At 42.1% G+C, this 24,027-nt stretch overlaps 1 protein-coding gene across 1 annotated transcript; it reads left to right on the top strand.

Moving 5' to 3' along the window:
* Positions 1-1,353: 1,353 nt before the first annotated feature.
* Positions 1,354-24,027, top strand: golim4a (golgi integral membrane protein 4a). Its single transcript, XM_085370433.1, has 16 exons — positions 1,354-2,023; positions 12,576-12,650; positions 12,883-12,932; positions 13,080-13,133; positions 13,316-13,466; positions 16,541-16,623; positions 16,749-16,832; positions 18,304-18,423; positions 18,548-18,814; positions 19,139-19,425; positions 19,581-19,651; positions 19,782-19,861; positions 20,208-20,414; positions 20,860-20,928; positions 21,122-21,199; positions 22,942-24,027. The coding sequence occupies exons 1-16, from the start codon at positions 1,837-1,839 to the stop codon at positions 23,077-23,079; spliced, it is 2,001 nt and encodes a 666-aa protein (XP_085226559.1). The 5' UTR covers positions 1,354-1,836; the 3' UTR covers positions 23,080-24,027.

The following is a 24,027-nucleotide window of genomic DNA, read 5'->3' as shown; positions in this document are numbered from 1 at the left end:
GTACTGTTTTGATTGAAAGAAATCAAGAATTTGGTCTCAAATTTCACATCAAAGTTTGAAGGTTCTGTCTTTGAGTCACAGAAATGTACAAGTTTACAATGTCTTCTCAGTCATGTCCGTAGTTTGCTGAACGAAACTGTGCACCTCCACAGTGGATTTTAAATCCAAAACTCAAGATGCGATTGAAATGCAGGCTTTCAGCTCTACTTCAAGGGGTTTTATCAAAATGTTGCATTAACTGTTTATGAATTACAGCCAATTTTATGCACAGTCCTCCATTTTCACTGACTCAAGCAGACTTTGCTAGAAAACATCCAAAATAGCCTGAAGTAGCAGTTCTGGGAGAAAAAGACTAAAAGAATATTTGGACAGAATAACAACATAAATTTATACCAGAATTATGGAAAGAGGCAAGTATGGAGGAAAAATTGGCTCATAGTGGAGGCAGTTTTATGGCATAGCTTTGTATAGCTGCCATTGGAAGCTGGGCACTAGTGTCTAAGGGTGACGTAAAGTAGCAGGCTGAATTGTGAAGTGTACAGGCTATACTCATACAAAATGCCACAGAGTCGATCAGACAGCTACAGTAACCATGAGCGCTCAAACTCCATGCGCGACTTCTGAAAACAATGCTGCAAAAGCACATATAACACAAACAGAAGGACATGCAGCAAAAGGTCATAACAGACCCCTGGAAGCGACAAGCCAACAGTCTAATACCAAACATGTACAGTATTGTATGGCTCAATTAAAACACATTACTCTTCCAGCTTGCCTCAGCTGTTATAGCAGAAACACTTCAGTTGTATTTTATTGAACTTCCGTTGTGTTCTGTATTTCTGCAGTATTCCCATATTAAATGTTGGTGTTTTTGTAAGTCGGGCCTCTCAGGACCACCGCATACAGCGCTCCACGGTGCAAATAATACTGACGCAAAGCATCCAAGAGTTTCTCAATGCAGCGAAATTGGATATTTTTCAATGGCCGAGCCAATCACCTGATCCCAACCCAACAGAGCAGGCTTCTCAATTATTAAATACAAAACTGAAGGCAGAGAGACCCAGAAACGAGCAGCAACTGTGAAGGTCTGGCAGAGCAACTCCAGGAAAGAAACAGCATTTGGTGATGTTCTGTTTTATAGACTCACAGTTAACTTTAAGCCTCATTAAACGCTACATTTTTTTGGGGGGGGGGGGAAGTCCTATCTTTCCTCCTTCACATTCCTCGTTGCTTTTTTGAGTGAGCTCTCTGGCGACCAATATAATAAAAGCAGCACTTACGGGGCGGGAGCAGGGAACTTTACCATTATTTCGGAGGAGGGACTTCCTATAGCGCTGCAGTTGGATGGCAGGGAGCCGCTCGGCTGACACGTAACTGAAGTTAAAGGTGCTATGAAGGCCTCGTCGTGGACCCAACTTTTAACTTCTCTGTAAGCTTGCCCGAGTCACGTCAGAAACTCTGCAAGAGAGGAAGAGAGACCCACGCAGGACTCGCCCGTCTTATTTATTTTGTTGCTTTTAGAGCTAAAAAGAAGGCAGAGCCAGAGTTTGGCTGTAAGTCAGGCGAAAATCTGAGCGGCTACTTTGAAGTTGCAGAGGGGGGAGAGGGTCGAGATTTGGATGCAGCTCTGCTAAAAAAGACAATAATGTGCCCGAAAGCGAGTATTAGCACGTAGCTTGTGTTTTCTGCGTGGAAATGCTCGGGGTGTGAGGGGAGGGGGAGGTTTCCTCAGTTTCCTCAGTTCTCACCGGGAGGGGGAAAAAGTTGAGTCGGAACTTTCCAGCGGCAGAGACGGGGCTTTCGCGCATAGAAGGCGGGGAGGGGTGCGGGTCCAACATGGGAAACGGGGTGTGCTCCCGGAGGCAGCGGAGGATCTTCCAATGTCTCCTTCTGGTCACCGTGGTCTGCGGGGTGATGTACGGGGGCATGATGTCGTACGAGATGCACAAACAGCTCAAGAGGACGGAGGCGATGGCACTGAAGTATCAGCAACACCAAGAGTCGCTGTCGGCACAGCTCCAAGGTAAACACGGGGGCGGAGAGGTGATCGAATGTTTGTCCACAGCTGACACGACGTTACGTGTCACGCCAGACTCCGTGGATAAAACTGCATTGTCATTATTGTCGAACATGCTGAAACACCCTTACATCTTTTAAAACAAATTGGAGGACTTGATATTACTTTACTTAACAAACTTAAGTTCGGCGTTCATTTAGCACCTTAAAAACCAGACTGGGTTACAAAATGTTTGTATAGACGTGTTTAAGGTTTTAAATAAAAAAAAAATAAAAAAAAGTTCCGTCTTCAACATTCCTGGCTTTATTGTAAAGACTGTGTGCTTTACTGGTAATGTTAATAGTCAATTAAATATTTGGATCTTTGGCACACAGCAAAACTGAGAAATTTGATCAATCTGAGATAGTTAATGATAAAAGCGTCCTGTAGACAAACGAATCACTCTATTAATCAGTAATAACAGTACTCATTAGCTGAGACCCCATGAAAACCAGTTGTAAACTGAAAAGAGACAGATTTCCCAGAAACATCTTAACTTTCCTGCCACATCTGATCTAGCTGGATTAGAGAAATGATACTTCAGTAAAGCCGCCAATAAACTGGTGATGGCTCCTGATCTCCTGACAATGAGATGAGCATATTTGCCTTTTAAAAAAATGTTTTAAAAGCATATTTGCCTTTAACGAGAGTTCATTTGTTTTTCCAGAGGTGCAGTCAAAGTGAAATTAGCCCCGTCACTTCCTGCAGCTGTGGTCAACTGAGGCTATTACAACACAAGCGCTGGTTGCAGTCACTGTATTTTAGCTGTATTCCTAGAAGTCTTAGAGCTCATTTTGTCTTTGTTTTTGTTTTTCTTGATGTTTAGCCACCATGGTGCAGGATGTTGTTGCCATGCTGGCATCCTTGACTCTCAGGTAATCGCTGAAACTAAAAAGCATTACGTTGGAGAAAATTCCCAATTGTGCCCCAGTTATTCCAGAGGATCACATCAGATTCGATTTTGCCTTAAACTTGTACGTTCATGAGCAATAAGGAGTAATTTCCCACAGATTGCCGGAACTTCTAAACACTGTAATGAGCAACATAGTGATACTCAAGTTCCTGCTATAAACGTGGCCTTTAAGACAATGCGCTCATCAGCACAGTTTGTTAGCTTACTTGACAGAAATCCATACATTTTCTTGTCATTTCTGATCATTTGAGTAAAGAGCACCCATATTAACAAAAGTGCCCAAAACCTTATGGAAGACTGGGAGTTCCCCTATCTTGATACCAGATACAGTATACCTATTATATCTAGATGGTCACAGTATATCGCCACTCTGTTTCTGGTTATACCAGTATTACAGGGGGGTGGATGTATTTCCACAGACCTGAACTGAAGAATGACTAAAGGGATCTTCTTATGTCAGCGAAAGCATCAAAACTTAACACAAAGCAGTTCTCTTTACCTTGAAGACAAAACACCCCCTGGACCATATTCAAATGCATGCAGACTTCTAGAACTGACCGGTGAAAGATTTAGGGCAGCTTCACGGTATGGCAAACCGATGGGTAATAGGGAAAAATGGCTTACCGGTACTTGTTTATTGTTGGATTAAAGGCTGGATTACATTGTCAGGTTCTGAGTCTGAGCTGAAAGCCTGACACACTTCTTTGCTTCCTGATGTGGGCGCAAACAAACCTTGTTCTGAAAAGCCATGTAGGAGCGGGCTCTTTGCCCATCGGCTAATTTTAAACTCATGGCATAATGGCAAGGCCCGAAACCTCACATCCTGTCAGCACAGCAGCATGTTCACGCACGCTTATATGGAGGAAGCACTCAGGGTACTGCCGAACAAGATTGTTAAAATGTTGTGAAAGTGGGGTGAAGTTCCTGAAGTTGGGCCTTTTAATAAAACCCTTCTGCTGCTAGTAGATTAAGATGCAATGAAGGTCTTTTAATGTGAACGTATTTGTGTGTCTCTATTTACTGGAAAGCAGATATAGTCCATATCTACTGATTTTCAGGACCACACATTGAAGCTTTTACTGCTATTTTTTATGCTTAAGGTGTTTCCAAATAATTGCTGGATTTGTGCCAATAAAGCCTTGCTCTACTGGCAAATCAATTTGCAACAGGAGACTGTTTAGAGGTATAGACCTTGCTAATTCTTCTGTAGTGTCATGACAGTATAGGGTGCTGTATGAGGAATCCACTAAGTTTTTTAACAAGGTATATTTACAAGGCCTAGGCTAAAAGTTCATCGTTGAGAATGCAAAAGCTTAAAAGAAAAAAAAAATTCAGGCAACAGATTACATCACATCCAGTGATGTCATCCATAACAGGGTCCTGCAGTGTACCAGCATACATTATGTAGATTTCAACTTCCTGTAGCTCAGCTCTCTCCTGCTTGTGCGCCACACCCATAACTATCATTGTGAAACAGTGCATCGTTCAGCCAATCACAAAGCCACTTGACAACCACAGCTGACTACAGATTGCTGTTTTTCTGGCCCTATATTTAGAGGTTGGTTATAGCTTGAGGGGTGGGGGCAATGTGAGGGTTGTGAGCCAGGCACATTGATTCCCTGTTATCCACTGCAGCCACAGGCTGGCAGTCATCAGTCATTTAAAGCACTTTAAGTCTTTAACAGGCACTTTGTGGTTATGCGTGCACGCTGACAAATGTGTCACTGTGATTTAACAACCGGCCCTATTTCCAAAGAAGTTGGGATGGCGTGTAAAAGCGTCAGTAGAAACAGAGAGCTGTTATTTACTAATCACCTACATCCTGTATTTAATTGAGAGCAGTGCAAATGGGAGCTCATGAAATATTTAAGATTTAAAATTTAATGTTTGTTTTGATGCTCATTTTGATGAGCGCGAGCTTCGATGGCACTGACACGTTTCGAGAAATTGCGTGTTTGTCGCAACACGTCGTCTTTTAACAACACGTGGTGAGCTTTTGGGAGCTGAGAAGCTGCAGTTTTGAAACCAAAATGTTTCAACATTCTTGCTTAACATCTACAGTTTGAGGCCTTGATAGTGACAATGGGTGACATGCAATATTTAGCTCTTTGGCTTTTGATGTTGTAAATTTGCAGCTGATCGAGGGCCTGTATATACTGTGTACACTATTTTACTCTGTTTACAAGTAGCTCAAGAACATTAATGTGAACTGTAGATATCAACATATTTTACATCCTTTCAATGTTACCTGTAGACTCAAAAAACAAACTTGATGAAAAAGAAAATCTTGTGGGGAGTAAATACGCAAACATGCCGTGTTTCTTTGACCTAATATCACTTCCTGGATCAGGTCATGTGTCTCACAGTCTTTCTGAGTTCCTGCCCCTGTAAGGCCTGACCTGATTGTAACAAAGAGTGACTTGTAAAACAGGTTACCCGTCAAAGACATTAGTCTTGAAGTTTGCAAAACTTAGTAGCAGACAGTTAGTTCCAGCGCACATAAAATATTCAATCAACACTTTTTAGATTCTTGGGACATGCATCTGTGTTGAACTTCACTCCTAAACCTAATTGGTCTGTTGTGTTTGTATGTCTGGTGTGTATGTGTGTATACACAATGGAAGTAGGAATGTGAACCAACAAAAACGCCACAGAAAAAATTTTTCCTGGCCCACATTTCCTTTTCAACACCCTGAGCCAAATCTAACTGATCTTATCCTCGCCACATCTAAACCAGTAGGTCAATAAATGTCACCACCATAGAAGGCCCCCTTGTTCTTATCTACGCTCAAACCACACTGTGTTTCATCGGTCTGATGGGGAGATGCCCCGATCTGATGTTTGGATCAAATATCGGATTGATCGTAAGTCAAAAAGCTGTATCTGTGACAGTGGCCTGAACTGTGAGGTCGGTGAATTCAGTTCTGAGTTGTTCTCCGTTTACTACGCCACGTGCCACCAACACTGCCAACAGCAGAGCTAATGTAGCATGGAGACAGCTAACAACAAAAGAGTCAACAGTCTGTGGCCATTTCACACTTGTAGCACACACCAGCAGCTCTTTGTATGTTTGCGTTATTGGCCCTCCTCCTGTAGCTGCTCTCTCTTTGCTGTAAGCCTGTTGCATGTATATATGTACATGCTAAGTGAAAGGCCCACGATAGCAGTGAAGTGTGTAGATGCTAAGCAGAGCTTTGCAGACTCACCTGTACATGTTGTAACTGTGCGCTACAACCACTTAGAGTATTAAAAAATGTGGAACAGCCAGTTATGTGGCCTGCTCTGGTTTTTATTTGTGCTGTTGCTTATTCTTTAGCCCCCCCCCCCCCCCGTGGCAGAGAAGACAGAAGTCATATTATACAAAGAAGTTCTTTGTAGTGGATCCAGGTTTTCAAAAGCAATGAAAACTCTCCATTGTGCTGTCTTTGCTTTCCTTGTATGCTTTTATGACATTTGGTTTTTGACTTTTGACAGCTGAAGTTGTTTTTTGTGTGTTTATATTCTGGACCTACAGCACTATTTGTTTTTAGGTGGCTAAGGTTCAGGCCTATGTGATACTCATTGCTTCTTTGAATGTAAATTCATCTGCACATTGCTCGATCACTCTTCTATTACAGTACATAATATTCTGCCAGTAGATATAAGGCACTTTTCATGCCCCTGACAGTACGTGTAGTGAGTCTGTTTTGAAATCTTTTCTCTGTACCGTGTTTCAGTACAGTTAGCAATTGTTTGAGATCTATTAGCTCTGAGTTGACCACAAACAATTTAGTTTCTCTCGTGATGGGAAACCAAGTATAAATGCAAACCACAACATCACTCATTATGGCCTGAGCTCTACAGGGAATCAGTACAGTGCTATAAATTAAGCTTTAGACTCCAGTTGTTTGTCGCTCTAGCCCAGCCCAGTTGGCCCACAGTGAGAGTGTAGCCTAGCTGAGCTCATCTAAGAAAAACATAGCCTCATCTTTGGCACTGCTGAGGAGGTTCAACGCCTCAGAGGAGCGAAATAAAATCCAATCTGGTGAGGTTTTAGACAACCACCTGATCAGGCGTTGATGAAAGAAACTTCGGGAAAGTTTGTTCACTTCTGCTTTACTGCCATTAAGCGTTATATGCTACTTATTCAGAACTGATCCCGGCAGCATTATAACATGCGAGTCACAACTTAAACTTATTGTATTCTAAAATCCGATGAGGAAAGACCAGAGAGTCTGTTGGGAAACAGATGGGATTACTTTAACTTCTGCATGAAAAAAAACAGCAAGTGGTGCAGCATGAACTGTTTATCTAAATGGAATCAAATGAGCACACTGTACAGAATCATAAAAGGTATTTTCTTTTTATACACCAGTGCCATAAAAAATGTTCTCACAACGCATAATGAAAAAAGTGGATATAACCACTTTAAAGCAACATTGAGAGTAAAAACGTGGTGAGCTGAATTGTGCGGGTGACTTTTGTTGTCATTACATTGGCTTTTCATATGATAGAAGCAGGTTTTTTTGTCCTCTTGATAGTTAGGTACCTTTATTTACACTAGCGCTGGTCTGTTAGGATCAGCTTTCCAGTTTCTTTGAGCTTCGTTTTACTCTCTTGTTAATTTCCTGTCCCTTCTTCTTTTACCCCTATCCTTCTTTCCTTTTGCTGCCCTCATGATATTAAAACTAAATATAGATGTAGCGAACAGTTATCTTGGAATCTGTTGAGGTGGCACTCAGAGGGAAGAATAGCCACATCATCAGTTTCACTGCCCAGCCCCCAGTGGAAAGGAATAAGTGAAGATTTAATGTTCAGAGTTCTTGTTTTAACAGTTAAATCACATGCTGCCTGAAGACCAGAACAAATGGGGTTTTTTTTTGCCTGTCCCGTTTGGCTCTTTTGCCATCAGAATTATTGTCTAAAGGCAAAGAAAGATGCCCAACGGAATAACTTTACCAAATCGACCAACCCAGCCTTGCCGTATTGGTCTATTTGATTCGCCTTTTATTGTTTATTTTATTTTAACCTGCTAAATACGGGACAGACTTGACTGGGGAAAAGAAAGGGGAGAAAGAAAGAGGGAAAGAAAAACAGCGGGGAAGAGGAACGGTGATAAAGGGCAAAAAACCCAAAAAACAACAAAATAAGCAGACAAAAAATACATGTATCAATCACCTGGATCACCTGTTGAGAAAGAAAAAAGAGAAAACAAGCAGGAAAAAAAGAGCAATAGAATAAACAACATCACGATGATCTATGGGAATGTAACGGTAAATACTAAATATTAAACATTATTGTGCAGCACGTCAGATCGACAGCGCACAGTGTGCTTTGAGGTAGGAGCCAAAAAGGGTGTAGTTTGTGTGTGTGAGCACCCGTGTGTACACCTGTGAGCATGTAATGATCTGTTAGAGGGTGTGGGGGGGCCACAGCCCCGTCCTCCAGGGCTTGAAGCAGGTATGGAGGAGATCAAGGCTCCAGACATCCAGAGGCCCCCAGAACACAAGAGACTCAGGAAGACCAACAGAGGGGCAGCCGCGCCACTGTCCCAGAAAGAGCTGACGAGAGTCCCAGATGAGGGGTCACTCAGCAGCCGCGGAGCAGAAGCCAGGGGGGGTTGCAGTGACGCGCCCGTGAGCTCCGCCGGCAGCCAGCTGTGCCAGAGTGACCGAGCCCCAGGCCGAGGGCACCTCACCCCTGAAGTGGCCCGAGCGAGCTCCAGGCCCCGACAAGCAGCCCCGGAGTGAGCCGGTGGGTACCCAGACGCCCATCCCCGGACACAAAGAACCACCAATGCACCGATGTCTGAGGGCGTCTGCCACTGGCAGGGGGAGTGGTGGGGGGAGATAGGCCTCCATACCTTGAAGGGCCTGAGATGTCCCTAGAGAGGTGGCGTCTGATACCCGACCTGACATATAGACACAGACATACAGGCACACACAGATACAAACATCCATTCCCACCCTCATGCTCTCATATGGAATTACATGCAATATATATATGCAATCACCCAACGTGGAGACAGACATAAAGAGACGCTGTACACACAATCACACTCCCCAAGCGTACTCTAAGCCCCGGGTCTAGGTACCCTTGCCCCTGGAAGGGGAAACTGCACCCAGACCCAGGTAGTGTTACCCTTTTCCCTGGGGTGGAGAGAAGCAGACTGCCCCGGCTCGGCAGCAGCAGGGAGGCCCCACATTCCAGACCCCAATCAGACGGCCAACTCCTCCTCCTAGCCCCCCCGCTCCAACAGGCAGCAGAGAACAGGGGTGTGTGAAGACTCCAAACCTGACCAGAACAAATTAATAGCGGTACAGTCAGATTCCAACGTGAGACGCTGTCCAGTTGTCAGTAGCTTCCTACTGAAATGTGTTAAATAGATGTAATGCATTTAGTGAAAAAATAAACTGAGGTTAATGGCAAGTTAGAAAATGTGTCCAAGTTAGAAAATGCCTTCACGAGTTGCCTCAAGAACTGACCAAAGCTGACTCGCAAGAAATAAACCTGACATTTCTCAGTATGTTGCACTGCTAACAGTGATCGAGGACTACTTATGCTGCTTTGTTCACAGTCGGGTTGCTTTTTGTTTCTCTGATTTAGAAAAGATGAGGATCATGAAATGGGGAGGAATAGGGAGATTATGGAGAGTTCAGAGCAGCGGTCCCCAACCCCCGGGCCTCGGACCGGTACCGGGCCGCGAGAGTTGAGGCTCAGGTGTGAAATGTATAGTTTTCAGGGTTTTTATCGGTTTTCAGCGTTATTTTGTTATCGTTTTTATCGTTTACTCGGTTTTCCTGGGTCTTTTCACGTGTGTTATGAATAAATTTTCTTTTTTTCGGTACCGGTACTAGTTTTATTTTGTTGTATTTATCCGCGACACCTTAAAGGCCGGTCCATGAAAATATTGTCGGGCATAAACCGGTCCGTGGCGCAAAAAAGGTTGGGGACCGCTGGTTTAGAGGATAGCTGGAGAGGTAAGAAGTGAATCTAAACAGGTACTCAAGCTTTTAGAGCATGAAGAGGATAAGACTTTTATAAGACTATTCTTTTCATATTCTTTTAACAAATACAGCTGAGGTCAGGAGTTTACATACACTTATCAAGGACATGAATGGCATGGTAATTTGGGACTTTTAATAATTTCCTTGAACAAAAAAACAAGTGTGACTTCATTTAGGATTTTCTCTAATCCACACAATGTCAAAATTATACATACTGTCTTAAATATATACATATACTCAAAGTGCTGACAGTTCTACAGTATATTTGCCATGGTCAAGCGCTAACTCCTCAGTAGTGATCACAATTGACTACTGGTAATTTCTCTCTGCAGCATAGAACAGATTTGTTTGACACCTTATTGGTTTGACCAATATTCAGAACAATGAGAAAGTCCAAAGAACTCACTGAAGATCTAAAATTGTATTGTAGAAACAACCCAGGAACCAGCAAGGCTCAAGCCTGCCATGAACTAGAAATTGCCAAATCGCCATAGACTGAGAGTATGGGAAGAAATAAAGAAACTGCTGAGAAAAGTTTTATGATGAGACAAGACAAAGACCTAGGAATGCTGTATCAGCTTTCAAGCATGGTGGTGGTAGCATTATGCTGTGCGGCTGCTTTGCTGCCTGTGGTAATGGTATTTTGCAGAAAGTGGATGGGATAATGAGGAAGTTTGACAACATCTAAATTCTTCAACTTCACCTCAGATCAACAGCTAGGAAGTAGAGATGGACCGATCCGATATTACGTATCGGTATCGGTCCGATACTGACCTAAATTACTGGATCGGATATCGGAGAAAAATAAAAAATGTGATCCGATCCATTAAATATCACGAAAGCACCTCACAAAACTTGCAACACGCCGTAACTCACCTCAGAACGTTAGCACGTCGGAGCAGTATGCATCACGTGATAGAGCGGCTGTGGCGTGCGGGACCTGTCGGTGGTCTGGATAGCATTTGGAGCTTCGCTAGCAACCTGGCATTTCATCTCCGACAAAGTTATCCCCGAGAGAAGTAAAGCAAGTGTGTAAGTCCATCTCTGAATATTTGTAAAGCATTCCTGCGTTAAGCTTAACAACTAATATATGGAGCGACTGCCTCTCTCTCTCTCTTGCTGCTACTTCAATCATGAAACTGCTTAACGATCAGCTGATCGGCTTTTCTGTCACGAGTTCGTGTCTCTAGTTTACTTTTGGCCCACTTTGCACCAGAAAGAGGAAACCAGCGGCTGAACAACAGCAGCACGTTTAAGCTTGATAAGCTGTTGTTAGAATTTATTTAATATTACTTTCTACTCGAGGATCTTTTTCTACGTAGCTGACGCTGGTAACTGTGCAGGGGCGGATCTAGCAAAGTTTAGCCAGGGGGGCCAATAGGGCATTAACAGGGAAAAGGGGGCACAAAGACATACTTTTCTTTCTTATTCTCATTTAAAATGTCTAGCTTTTAATAAATAATTATCTGACACCCAAAGTTTTAATTTGATGTAAAATGAATAGAAGTCAATTACTGTATATAGTGACTATTAAGTCTAATATATATACCCTAGTAAGATATAGTACTTTTTCCTTTGGGAAGGTACCATCTGTGCAGTCTGCAATTTTGTTGAAGAAAGATGTTGAATCTATTTAATATTGAGGGGTGGTTTCCTATTTTTTATTTATTTATTTTTGTTGTTGCTGGGAGTTGGAACCCTATTAGTTAGGTTGCTTAATATTTATGCTAAGTACTCTTTAAAATACCAGAATAGGGAGGATGGTGTAGGTTTAAGTTTATTAGATTGATCAGTATTGCTGAACTATGAAATTTTTTTTTTTTGCATACAGGTATAACAGAATAGCTTTAGTGTAGTTGTTGTTTTAAACTTGAGTATGAACTTATACAAAATGCAGCAAGATATTTAAAAAACAGTTTTGTTGATTAAAAAACACTATATCGGATTCATATCGGTATCGGCAGATATCCAAATTTATGATATCTGTATCGGTATCGGACATAAAAAAGTGGTATCGTGCCATCTCTACTAGGAAGTTTAAATTTTGAGGGAATATTGTGTTCCAACAGGACAATCATCCCAAACATGCATCAAAACTGTTTTTGTAAGGGATAAAGCTTCTACAATGGCCTTCCCAAAGCCCCAACCTCATTGTTTTTTGTCGACTACACTTAAAAGCCCCTTAAAAAGTTAAAGATATGTGCTGGGAAAAGAAGAGTTCAAAGAAATCACAGAAAGACCAAAATTATCAGACATTCGTGCTCATGAATGTATGTAAACCTCTATTTGCAAATGTATTCTCAGTATATCTGCATACTTAGCAGCAATAGAATGACGGTGTGTATGTAGTCAAATTTTACCCAGAATACTTTGCTCCTGCACTGACCTACTTCCCCATGCTTTGAATATTGCTTGATGTAGACTGTAGATATCTACGTCAAGCTAGTTTGCTAAGAAAATTGCCAAAAGGATCTTCACTTCACTTCACTTGACTAATGTTGAGGTTGTTTTTGCAGTCCAAGTGTTGGTATTGGAGCTTTGTGTTTGGTTTGCTGGTCCAGATAGATGTCAAACACTCACTAATCCTTCCCTTAATTCATCCCCTCCATGTTTCCTGTAGTGGTGTATGAGCATCGCTCCAGGTTGGAGAAGAGTCTTCAGAAGGAGAGGTTGGAGCACAAAAAGGCCAAAGACGGTGAGAAAAGTAGCATGTACACTCAGTCTCGACTTAAGGAATTTGTCCGTATTGAGGAGTTTGTGCTAAAGTAAATATTAGACTGCAGTAGAGTCAGTTTTTAAGACAACATAATTATTGAGTTTAAATTTAAGAAAAAATTTCTGCAAAATAGTGCATCTATTTAAATTGTAATCTCAAGTGTAAATTTGGTTTCAATTAGCTTCTTTTCTGTTGTTTTTGTCTTTTTCAGATTATCTGGTTTATAAGATCGAAGCGCAGCAATCATTGAACAGAGAGAAGGTATCTTTTGTACACTACAGTGTTGCTTTTTTATTTGTTAGTTGGCTTCTTTATTTTGTCTGCTTGAGATATCTGTGCAGAACTTGTGTGCAAACAATTATCTCTCTTTTTTTTTTTTTTTTTTTTTTTTTTAAAATCCTCTAACAGCAAGAATCAAACGGCAAATACAACTCCTTACAAGTCCAACATCAGATGTTAAAGGTCAGAAGCCCAAAACACACATAGATACACTCACTTATCCTCTGGTTTTCTTCTTCCTTTTAACACAGACATCCTCATATTTAACCTTTCTTCCTCTTATCCAAACAGACAAATTCTTCCTGGCCTTTTGTCCCTTTTTTGTAGTTTTTGATGTTATGTTTGTAACAAGAGCTTTCCTTCAGAATCAGCACGAGGACCTGAAGAGGCAGTATTATGATCTGCACGAGCAGCACCAAGTCCAGGGCAAGGATCACAGCCGGCTGCTGGGTGAACACAAGGAGCGCTACGATAAACTTCAGGAGGCCAAAGAGATAGAAGTCTCCCAGCTCAAAGGTAATGACTTGTGCCAGGTTTCTGCAAACAAACACTGAATGAAACAATGTAAATATGAGTGTAAGAAAGTTAGCTTTTATTATTAGCTCATCCGGATGATGAACTGATGAGCTAATGCCGCAGCGGGGTGGACGAACTTTTTTCAGTATTTAGCAAAGTCATTAACATCAGAGTCTGTGTGACATCATAACTGCACAGAATGATAAAGAACTTTTATGAATTAGATTTCCACATTAGCAGGGCATGGTTTGGGCCTTCTTATCACCATAGTGCTAACATCAGTTATATGGTCAAATGCAATGACCTGCTGTTCACATATTGTCATGCTTTTTATGGTGACCCATGTAGTCACACTGTACTCCTGAACTCGAACCCTTTAATGTGCTGGTTAGGGCTGGGCGATATATCGAGTTTTTAAAAATATCGATATATTTTCATACGAGATATAAAATGTGACAATATCGTTTATATCGATATAGTCTATGTTACGTTATAATTATACTTGTGGAGCCGCAGGTTTGCCTCTCTTTCGTCCACTTTTGTCTCTACGCAACGTTACTCGGCCTCGCCTCTCCTTCACTGAACACAACTCCGCCTCCCCCATAGCTTCACCTGCAGGCAATGACAAGATGAAAGCGGAAAATCTCCGTTAGCGAGTTACCGCGGATGGCCCCGTGCGTGGGGCTGGACGGCGTCAACGTGTTAGCGAGCTAACCGCGCTAACGACATGCAGCCAGGAGGGGCTGCACGGCCTAAAATCCTTTCATTTTCTCAAAAATCGACAGTGCGCCTTATGTATGAATTCTGGTTGTGCTTACTGACCGCGAACCGATTTTATGTGGTACACAGCGCTCAGCAATCTGTCAAAAAATGTTTTAATATGACTTTGCTAAGCTACGGAGCTGCACCGCTTGATGGATTGTCGGAGTGTCACTACCCGATCCGTACCGGAAACCCGATCGGTACCCCGCATGCGCAAATCTTACGTCACTTCCTCTCTTTGCGACATTCAATATATTTGAATGATGCGGTTAGCGCCCAGTTAGCTCCTAGCATTTCTCAACAGCTCTGCCTTCTTTTCGACTGCCCGGGACATTTAGACAATGGATAATCCGTATACAAAGAAATTCATGCTTTTCTCCTCAACAGAGAGCGTCCCCCGATTGAGCAACAGCGCCGTAAAATAAGAAGAATGGCGCCTAATTACAGAGTTAATAATGCAGACTTTGTAATATCTCACGTGTAGATTCATCAGCCAGATGAAGTGTTTACTGACAATTGACAGTGATAGCGCACATCATCATCACTATTCCAACAATCCTCTCCTCACAGACAAGCATAAACACGCTCGACTATCGCTAAATCAGATTTAACACACGTTTGTAATGACGATAATTCAGTTTATAATAGGGTTTATTCGCTCGGTCAGCAGGTGGCGGTATCCTCGTACACTGGGGAGTAAACTGCCATTAAACGAACAGAAGAAGAAGAAAACATCTGCACATGCGCGGTACGGATCGGATAGACCCGATTTGTACGGTCAGACTTTACACATGCGCAGTAAGGATCGGAGAGTCCTGATCCGTAACTTTCTTTTTATTTTTCGTTTTTGTCTACATTGTACTGAAATGCTTCATTATTGCAAACATTTTAAGATATACTTGTTATTCTTAACATCTTAACAGATACTCTGACCCATAACTATCGTGAAACGCTACGACCGGAAGTAGAAACCTTTCGCGCATGCGGGGTACCGATCGGGTTTCCGGTACAGATCGGGTAGTGACACGGAGGATTACGGCTACCGAGGAGGAGCCTCGCGGAGTGATACGTACTGTGTGTGTATAAGGACCACAAATGGCACCTGTTCAGAGACGTGGTGCAGCTGTGAAATCTGTCTCTTTGTTATTACGCTCAGCGTCTATTAGTTTACATTTTCACAGCACAATTGTGAGCTTTTCGTTATGCACAAAAACAACATTGTTTTCTTTTATTTATGGACCATGATTATTTAATAAATGCTGATAATTTATTTTTGAGTAATTTCTTCATGTACATCTACGCTGTATATAAATAAAAGTGCCCGTGTGACATCTGGGACACAGTGTGACTAAGAACTCTCTTTTTGTTCTTAACTTATGGCTTTAAAAAAAAAATCGAGATATATATCTTATATCGCCATCCAGCTAAAAAATATCGAGATATGAATTTTGGGTCATATCGCCCAGCCCTAGTGCTGGTGAACAAGAGTGATTTCTCCTGGATGTGACCGTTTTTCAGCCTTCTTCACTTTACATTGGATTTTAATTCTCGTTAATTTATATAGCTGCCTTTTACTGTAAAATTGATCTTTTCTAGCTCGACAAATGACATCACGTCTCTGAGCCTAGGATACGACTATAACAGAGATGCAAAAGAGAAAAATTTGTATTGCAGAGAAATGATCTTCAGGGGAACAAGTGGAACCACAAATAATAGCAATGAAAAAGCCCACATTCATCCAGGTCCCTGAACCTTACGCGTGTTCCTGAAGGAGCAGTCTAAAACCTGTGCAGGTTACAGCAGGAATAAAACATCTGCCATGACATCTGTCACATTGGTCCATTAATACATTTTGGACAACTGTATGAGAACCTGGGTGTAGTTTATGACTGAGGACAGCTTTTTCCCACCATTGATCCGTCAGCATGATTCCAAGCTCGCACTCTCTGGCAGTTTTGTCTAGTATCCAGGGCCGTCAGCGTGTCATATTTTGAGTATAAGTGATTTTTTTCCACTTTTACTCTGTCTCCATCTCCTGACTTAATGACATACTGCATGTAAAATTGCTTTTATTTTCACATTTCTGGACTGCAAAATGATTTTGTCATATTTTACAGTTGAATGGTGTGAAAACAAACGTGGATTTAATTTGCTTTTATAAAATATTCAAATGTTGGTAATATGGAGTATAAGGACAGACAAGTAAGAGTTAATATGACTGGTTGTAATAATTGGAAAGTTATTGCAGGAGAAGTTGTTTGACATGTTTGTTTTTTTTCCTTCTCTTTATTTCTGATTTGTTGCGGTGGCAGAGAGTGTTGTTAACCTAAGAGAGGAAAATAAACAACTGAGGAAAGCCCATCATGACATTCACGTGCAGCTACAGGACGCCCAGGTGAGAAAGACTCTGGACATTTCTTACTTTTCTTCCTCCTGTATGTCTGCACAGATATATTTTTTCTTTCTTGTCATAAATGTGAATGGCTCCTTGGCTCACTTTTGTCGGATTTGCTTGTTCAGATCCACCATCAGGACCTGAAGGCAGCCCACGATCACCTCGCACTGACGCTGGAAGACCACAAGAGTGCGCTGGCTGCAGCTCAGGTAAGGGTTCAGCCTCCTGGTTTACTGCAGTCACTGAGTACAGCAGCTGATTGATGCCGTAGGCAGGGGGGGTTTGTGTGTTTTTTGGCAAATCTATAATTGTCTTTCTCCTTAAGAGTGACCTCTGAACTGCCTGAACAGTTTACTGAATACACTGAGCTCTGCTGATAGATACTCACTTTCATTTCTCTCAATTCCCCCACCTCTCTCTCTCTTTCTGTCTGCATTTACTAATTTGTTTTAAAGCCTGGCCTGCTTTCCATCAGTGCGTTTGCTTGGACACACACACACACATGCATACACGCTCTTTCCTTCACTCCAGGGGGTTTGATTTAGTCAGGGCTGTCAGCGCAGTGCATCTAAAGCACACTGCAGCCAATCAGCCAGAAAGCTATAATGGAGGGAGTGGAGCGAGACGAAGGGACGAGGGAGGAATTTAGCAAGAATTTTTAGAATTTAACCCTCTGGCCTGTTCTGAAAGTATGCGCGTATAAAAGGATTTAACGGTACGAGGGCCAAAACTGAACGGACAGTTTGAAAGAAAGTATCTGTATCGCCGCAGGGAAAGCTTCATTTATTTCTTTCCTTTTTAAAAAAAAAAGATGGAAGCTAATTAATGGCTGTACAGGAGGTTGTTTTTGCTATATTTTTTTAATTTATTTTTATTAATATAGCACCTTTCGTAGATCAAAAACTGCTTTACAATAAAGACAAGCATAAAAAATACAGAAAATAAAAACATAGCATCATAAAACCCAAAACTGGTTAAAAACCAGTCTGAATAAATGAGTTTTCAGCTGCTTCTTAAAAGAATCAAGACGGCGCAAAGATGGAGGCCACAGCTCTAAATGATTTATCATGGAAGAAGAGGTTTAGGCTTCTGTGTTGCATAAATATATACACACTCACTGGCCACTTCATTAGATACACTTTGCTAGTACAGGGTTGCACCACCTTAATGCTTTGTCATTAATTCAACAAGGTGCTGGAAACACTCCTCAGAGACAGCATCACACAGTTGCTGCAGATCCCGTTCACTACATCCCAAATGTGTAGATGTTGCAGCGTTAATTAAGACCTGTGAGACCAGACGGTGTTTTTCCAGTTTTCTATTGTCAAGTTTTGGTGAGCCTGTGTGAGCTGTAGCCTCAGTTTCCTATTTTTAGCTGACAGGAGTGAAACCTGGTGTGGTCTTCTGCAGCTGTAGAACACATTCAGAGATGCTCTTCTGCATACCTTGGTTGTAATGAGTAGTTGTTTGAGTTACTGTTGCCTTCCAGTCACCTCGTGTTTTGCCAACTGTCAGTTGTCAGTCACTGAATATTTTCTCTTTTTCGGACTGTTGAGTTGCTGCCATGTGATTGGCTGTTTAGATATTTTTGTTAGCGAGTAGTTAAACAGGTTTACTTAATTTTGTAATGGTAAAAATGTGTTCTTAATCTTTGCCTTTCTCTTCTCTTGTTCACTTTAGGCACAGGTGAATGAATACAAACAGCTCAAGGAGACCCTGCAAAAGGCGCCCAGCATGGCACAACATGCACAAGCCAACGCACATGAAGATCAGCAGGCTCACTGGAACACTGATTCAAGGGTAATCTGGGATTCTTTGGGATGAAGTAATAATACTGTTTTATTGAGAAAGACAAAAAGTTTACTGTAAATATCAAAAGATCTCAAGATTTCTCTCATGGCTCTCTACTCGGTTGGCTCACCAGGCCAATGAAGCGCACGCCCACTCTGAGGTCCAGTCCCACTCCACTGTAACCCAGCACGCCCCGTCTGAGAAAGACGAGGACAGAGAGGGAGAGGCAGAGAGGAGGAGGGAGCTGGCAGAGGAGGAGATGGCCCAAGCTGGACAGCCTCAGAAGCTGGAGGAGGACCCAGACCAGCTACAGGATGAGCAGCAGGAGGAAGAGCAGGAGCCAGAACATGAAGAAGAGAATGAGAACGCATTGGACCGACGGAAACGCCAGCCACAGATGGTCAGCAGTGGTTTAGACTAAAAGATCTTATCCAAACAGGGTTTAAACAGATCTTGAAGTGGACGTCTGTTTCCTGCTGGTATTAGTTAGTTCAGTGTGACTCTGCTTATGCAGTGTTTTTTTTTTGTTTTTGTTTTTAGCTTTATTGAGGAAACATGGAGAACCCCCCCCCCCCCCCCCCCCCCACACACACACACACACACAAAGATTGCTTTATATTTATATCTAAACTTGGCATCAATTCAGTGCGTTTGATGAGCTCTAATTCACTTTTTTCATGCTCTACATGATATTTCCTCTCTCTTGTATTTATAACTCTCTCAGGATCCTCCTGTGAATCTGCATCCGGAGGACCAGCTGCAGCACAAGGTGCCCCCCCAGGTTCAGCATCTAAAGTCAGCCTATGAGCAGCAGCAGGAGCAGCAGCGGCTGCAGGCTCAGAGGGCAGAGGAGGGCAGGCAGATCCAGAGGCGGCAGGAGGCCCTCCAGGCCGAGAGGGAGAGGGTGCTGAAGGACAGGGAGCAGAGGCTGAAGGTGGAGCAGGAACGTGAGCAGCAGCAGCACAGGGAGGCCGACAGACGGGAGCAGATCCTGAGAGAAGAACACGAGAGGTCAGGTTTTAAGGAAACGGAGCAGTCGCAGCGAGTAGTAAACTTTGAACCGCGGCATATTTTCTTATTACATTTCTCCAAATGAATTAATAAAATAGCTTTACAGAAGAACACGTGCCTGTACTTACTTGCACTGTACTCGTCTCGGTTATTAGGAAGAGGACTGAATACGAGAATGTGGACAATGATATTCGAGAAGACGACGGTCACGCTGAGGTTGATGAAGGTGAGATTTGCAGGAAAACGTCTTCCATATTTCTCACTGCACAAATATTCCCTTCAATCATTAGAGCTCACAGAAGCAGCCGGTTGATGGTAGTGGATTTAGTTTGTGTGTTGCGTCTGTGTGTTAACAGAGAGAGACGTTCATATGTTGCACGAGCAGGAGGCGGAGGAGAATCGAGAGACGGATCACAGAGTGCCGCCACATCAGCAGGTGGATGTCTGTCTGTCTGTCTTGCCGTCTTGCTCGCTCCATCTGTTAAAACATCCTCGGGCTCTCTCTGTCCTCCCAGCTCATTCGCTTGCTTAAGATTCACTCATTCAGCCATCCATCAGAACATCGATTCTTTAATCACCCCAGCCCACTTCCATATTCATCTGTTCCCTCTCTATCCGCACTTGTCTGTCAACCTACTGAGCTGGTAAATCTTCTGAATACTAGCCAGAGAATTAATAAAACATTACAGGAAACTGACAGGTTGACAGTTTTATTTCCAGCAAAAACATACTCATTTTATCATATCCACAGCTCTTATTCTAAATTTGTTATTTTGCTATAGGGTGACATAGACGGTGACTTGAACCCTGAGGACGACCCCAACAACCAGGGAGAGGATGAGTTTGACGAGGCCGAGGACGCCCGGCTGCCGCACCGCGCTGCCGAAGCAGATGAAAATGCGGCTGAAGAGGAAGAGGAGCCTGCAGCGCCGGCCCAGCACATTCAAATGCATCAAAACCTCAAACCGACTGTGGAGGAGGAACTGGTGGTGAGTCAGGGGAGGCGACAGTGTATTCAGCATCTGCACACGCAGCTACTGACATTACAGCAACATTACGGGCTGAACAGGAAGATGATTAGAGGTTTTGAAAATGCCAACAATGGAAGAGGAGGGGCTTGTTGGCAGCTTCAGACTAAATTCGTGCACACACACACATACAGAGCTCAGAATGGCATACTGAAGCAAGCCATGAAAGTTTGAGAACTAGAGATGCACTATACAGTATAAAGTGCTGAGCTTTGTGCGGATGTTAATCATTCAGTGAGCTCTTCAGAGAGACCCATTGTTTCAAAAATGTTTATAGCCAGACTGCATGGCGAGGTGCACCTTAATATAAATATATATTAAGTGAGAGAGAGAAACCGCAGGATCTATGATGAAAAGTAAACTTTATATCCTGTTTTAACTTGTTCTGTGATTTGTGTGCATTCAGATAGCTGGAAATCCAGACCAGCAAGAGGACACACTGGATGACCAGTACCAGGAGGAAGCGGAAGATGAGGTAACGTGCATGCTCACACACATGCCTTTCGTACTGAGTGATAGTAGAGTGGTGCAAAACACTTGAATGTAAGACTATCAAAACTAAATGAATATGGTTTAGTATAATATAATGCTGCAATACATTTGCATCTCAGTGTCGTGACTAAAGTTTCATGTTGCAATTCGTAAATGTGGTTTTTCTTGTCCTGAAGGCCCAGGAGGACATAGCTGGTGGACAGAAGAGAGATGAGGAGGGAGAGGATCAATATAAAAAAGAGAACAGAGACCAGGTATGTTCTGTGGGAAAGCAGTCAATCCTCCTTTTCTCAATTCCGAGATTTCCTTGATTCCTCTCCCATCAAATATCGGAGGCGGTGAGGAAAAGTCACAAGGGGAAAGAAGTCAAAGTAACAGGCCAAGTACATGAGCTTTTTTTTAAACTAGGCCATTTTTGATGAAATTCTGAACATGGAGTAATGTTACTACATGTGACATGTAGTCATGCACATGGTTTAATCATCTTAAATAACTGAAACGTGTGATTTTAAAAGGTCAAACGTTTAAAGAGTCATCCCCTGCTGTTTGCCATAAAGGTTAAAAGACCTGTGTATCCTGGGTTATAGCTCCTTTCTCCTCTGCCCTCCTCATCTAGGCATGATTTCCAGGAGGGCCGAGGAGACAAGGAGGCACAAATAAGAGAAATAAGAAAAACGTAATGGGTTTCCTGCTTTCAAACAAAGTCCCTTCTGGAAGCAAGTCTAGTCACTCGCTAACCATTTTGGTACTGCGACTATGTAGATTATCTTTAAATTCAGCTATTGCCTGGACATTAAACCTACACCTTAATGTGATGGATCTAAAAATACAGTCTCTTTTTAAAAAAGAAAATCGGAGGCTTTGTTGATGTCAGTGCTTACTTTTTTTTGAAATCAGGATCTACTGGTCATTAGAAGTACTGCACTCCCGTTAAAGCTGCTGCTTGGTTAAGACAGAAAAGTATCGTCCTTAGATCAAAGAATTACGACACACTGTCTGTTAAATAACAATTTCAATGGCTTTACTATTACAGGATGGTTATTTTAAAACTAAAAAATACTCTAAGGTGTTTCCACTGGTCAAGGAGTTAAAGATTTTTCTTCACATCGCTTGAAGTTTACTCTCTGCTCATGCAGTCTTCCCTGCAGCTGAAACCACCAACCTCACAATCCGCTTTACTTCCTAGGCCTCCCGTTTCCCATTTAACCTGCACAAATGTGGAATTCATTTTTATTCCCAGCATCATCACATCAGGTTCCGTTCCACCTCACAAGTAACATCACACCCTGAAACCTTTCCTGGAGGAAAACGGTCGAGGTGCACACAGCGAAATGTTCTGGGTTCACATCCAGAAATATATTCACCTGTGCAGGGATTCACTGGTGTGTAGCTCGAGTGTGTCAGAGCACACTGTGCTGTCTCTGTAATGTAAACCCTGGCCCATGTGGCTCACGGTAAATGAGAAAGATAGGATGTCGAGTCAGTCGGAGTGTCGTGTGTTCGCCTGCATTTGATTTAATTTGACATATAAGGAAGTCTCAATATATGACAAAGTCTATAAGCCTTAATACTCCTGTTATGTGGTATTTTAATTGGTTTGAGATATTTATTCAGTCTTTATAAAGTCTGCAAAACATTGAAACCTTTTGAAAACCAGCCGTCCACAGAGCTGAAATATCCTTGAGAAAGACATCTGACTCCTCACTGTCAGCTGGTCTGTAACTTCTGACCTTGGAGACCGATTAGAGCGATTATCATTTATCATCTTTAATGTTTAATATATTCAAAAAAAAAGACTTCATTAAAAAAAATCACATTGATAGACTTATAGTTCATACTGCCACTTACCTCCTCTGCAACAGGAGCTCAGCGGATCTAAGCTTCATTCATGCATCGCTGCACAGGAGGCAAACACTAACTGTAAATGTCTGAAATGATCGTGTTTACATGACTCCTGGTCATTAAATCAGGTTGTGTGCTTGTAATTCGCTTCCAGGATAAAGGTAAAAACCATGAAGGGTCAAGAATGGACGGGGATCACAGAAATGATGCCAAGAATAACGAGGACGTGAATTACGAGGAGGAAGAGGAGGAGGATGCAGACAAGGGAAACGATCAAAGGGCAGAAATGTAGAAGTGCCTTTTTGTTTTGTTTTTTAAAGCTTGCCTATAGTACCAATCAGGGCATTCTTTCCCTTGAATCCCAAAGGAATAGCACCAGCCATCCAGTGAGAGAAAACTGGGATATTATGCTCAGAAGATGGGGGACAATATTTCAAACACTTCTGAGATTTGAAAGGATCAGCTGACACTGTGGAAATGGACAAAATTTGGTGGGTGTAAATGAGATCTATACTGTATAGTTTTTATATAATTTTTATTCATTTAATTTTCCGTCTACTTTCTTGTCTGCCTGACTGCCTGGTAGTTCTTGTTTTTAAGAGCAGGCAGAGAATGTATTTTGTTTATCAAAGTGCTTTGTTTGAGCGCGTGTGTGTAAAGGATGCATGTTTATTCTGATGTCATGATCAGGCCTTCATACATATATATATGTTTCATGCAGACAGTTGTAATCACGGTAGAACTCAAATGTCATTTTCTGTTATTTATTTTTTAATAGGACGAACTCTGACAATCATAAAAAGTGCAAAATTTTGATTTTTAAAAGTCTGTGTTATCGTGATCCTTACCAGTTTTGTAAAGCTGATACATTGGTGCATTAAAAAAAATATCCTGGATATTATTACAGATGCCAATCGGTAAGCCACTTCTGGTGAAGCTGCTCACTGTGACATGTGCCTTTCCGTTCTCCTAAGTCTTTTTAGGTCATTTTACATTTGGAAAATCATTTTTGATGAGGTGGGAGCGAGAAGAGCACACCAGTTGGTGATCCTTAAGCTTCATTCAGCATGGCCTTTAATGGAGAACTATTTCATGTCCACTGCTGATGGGAATTTACTCTTAATTTACTGCAGCTTCTCTAGTCTGCTGGGCAATGTATAGTAAAATAAATACTGAATATTTGTACATTTGTACACCAGTTATATTTGATACAGAAAAGTGCGGGTTTCATTGTACTGAA

The sequence above is a fragment of the Diplotaxodon limnothrissa genome, linkage group LG14 (assembly GCF_057381915.1).
Source record: "Diplotaxodon limnothrissa isolate DT_005_m linkage group LG14, D_limnothrissa_male_GT1.1, whole genome shotgun sequence".
NCBI classification, from domain to species: Eukaryota; Metazoa; Chordata; class Actinopteri; order Cichliformes; family Cichlidae; genus Diplotaxodon; species Diplotaxodon limnothrissa.
The sequence above is the reverse complement of the archived record's forward strand: the minus strand, read 5'-3'. Positions and strand labels throughout refer to the sequence as shown.

Bases quoted from the DNA above. Each gene is read 5' to 3' on its own strand.
- golim4a (XM_085370433.1), top strand. From the start codon at position 1,837: ATGGGAAACGGGGTGTGCTCCCGGAGGCAGCGGAGGATCTTCCAATGT. The intron at 2,024-12,575 runs GTAAACACGGGG...TGTTTCCTGTAG, and splicing joins GCTGTCGGCACAGCTCCAAG to TGGTGTATGAGCATCGCTCC. The intron at 12,933-13,079 runs GTATCTTTTGTA...ATCCTCTAACAG, and splicing joins AATCATTGAACAGAGAGAAG to CAAGAATCAAACGGCAAATA.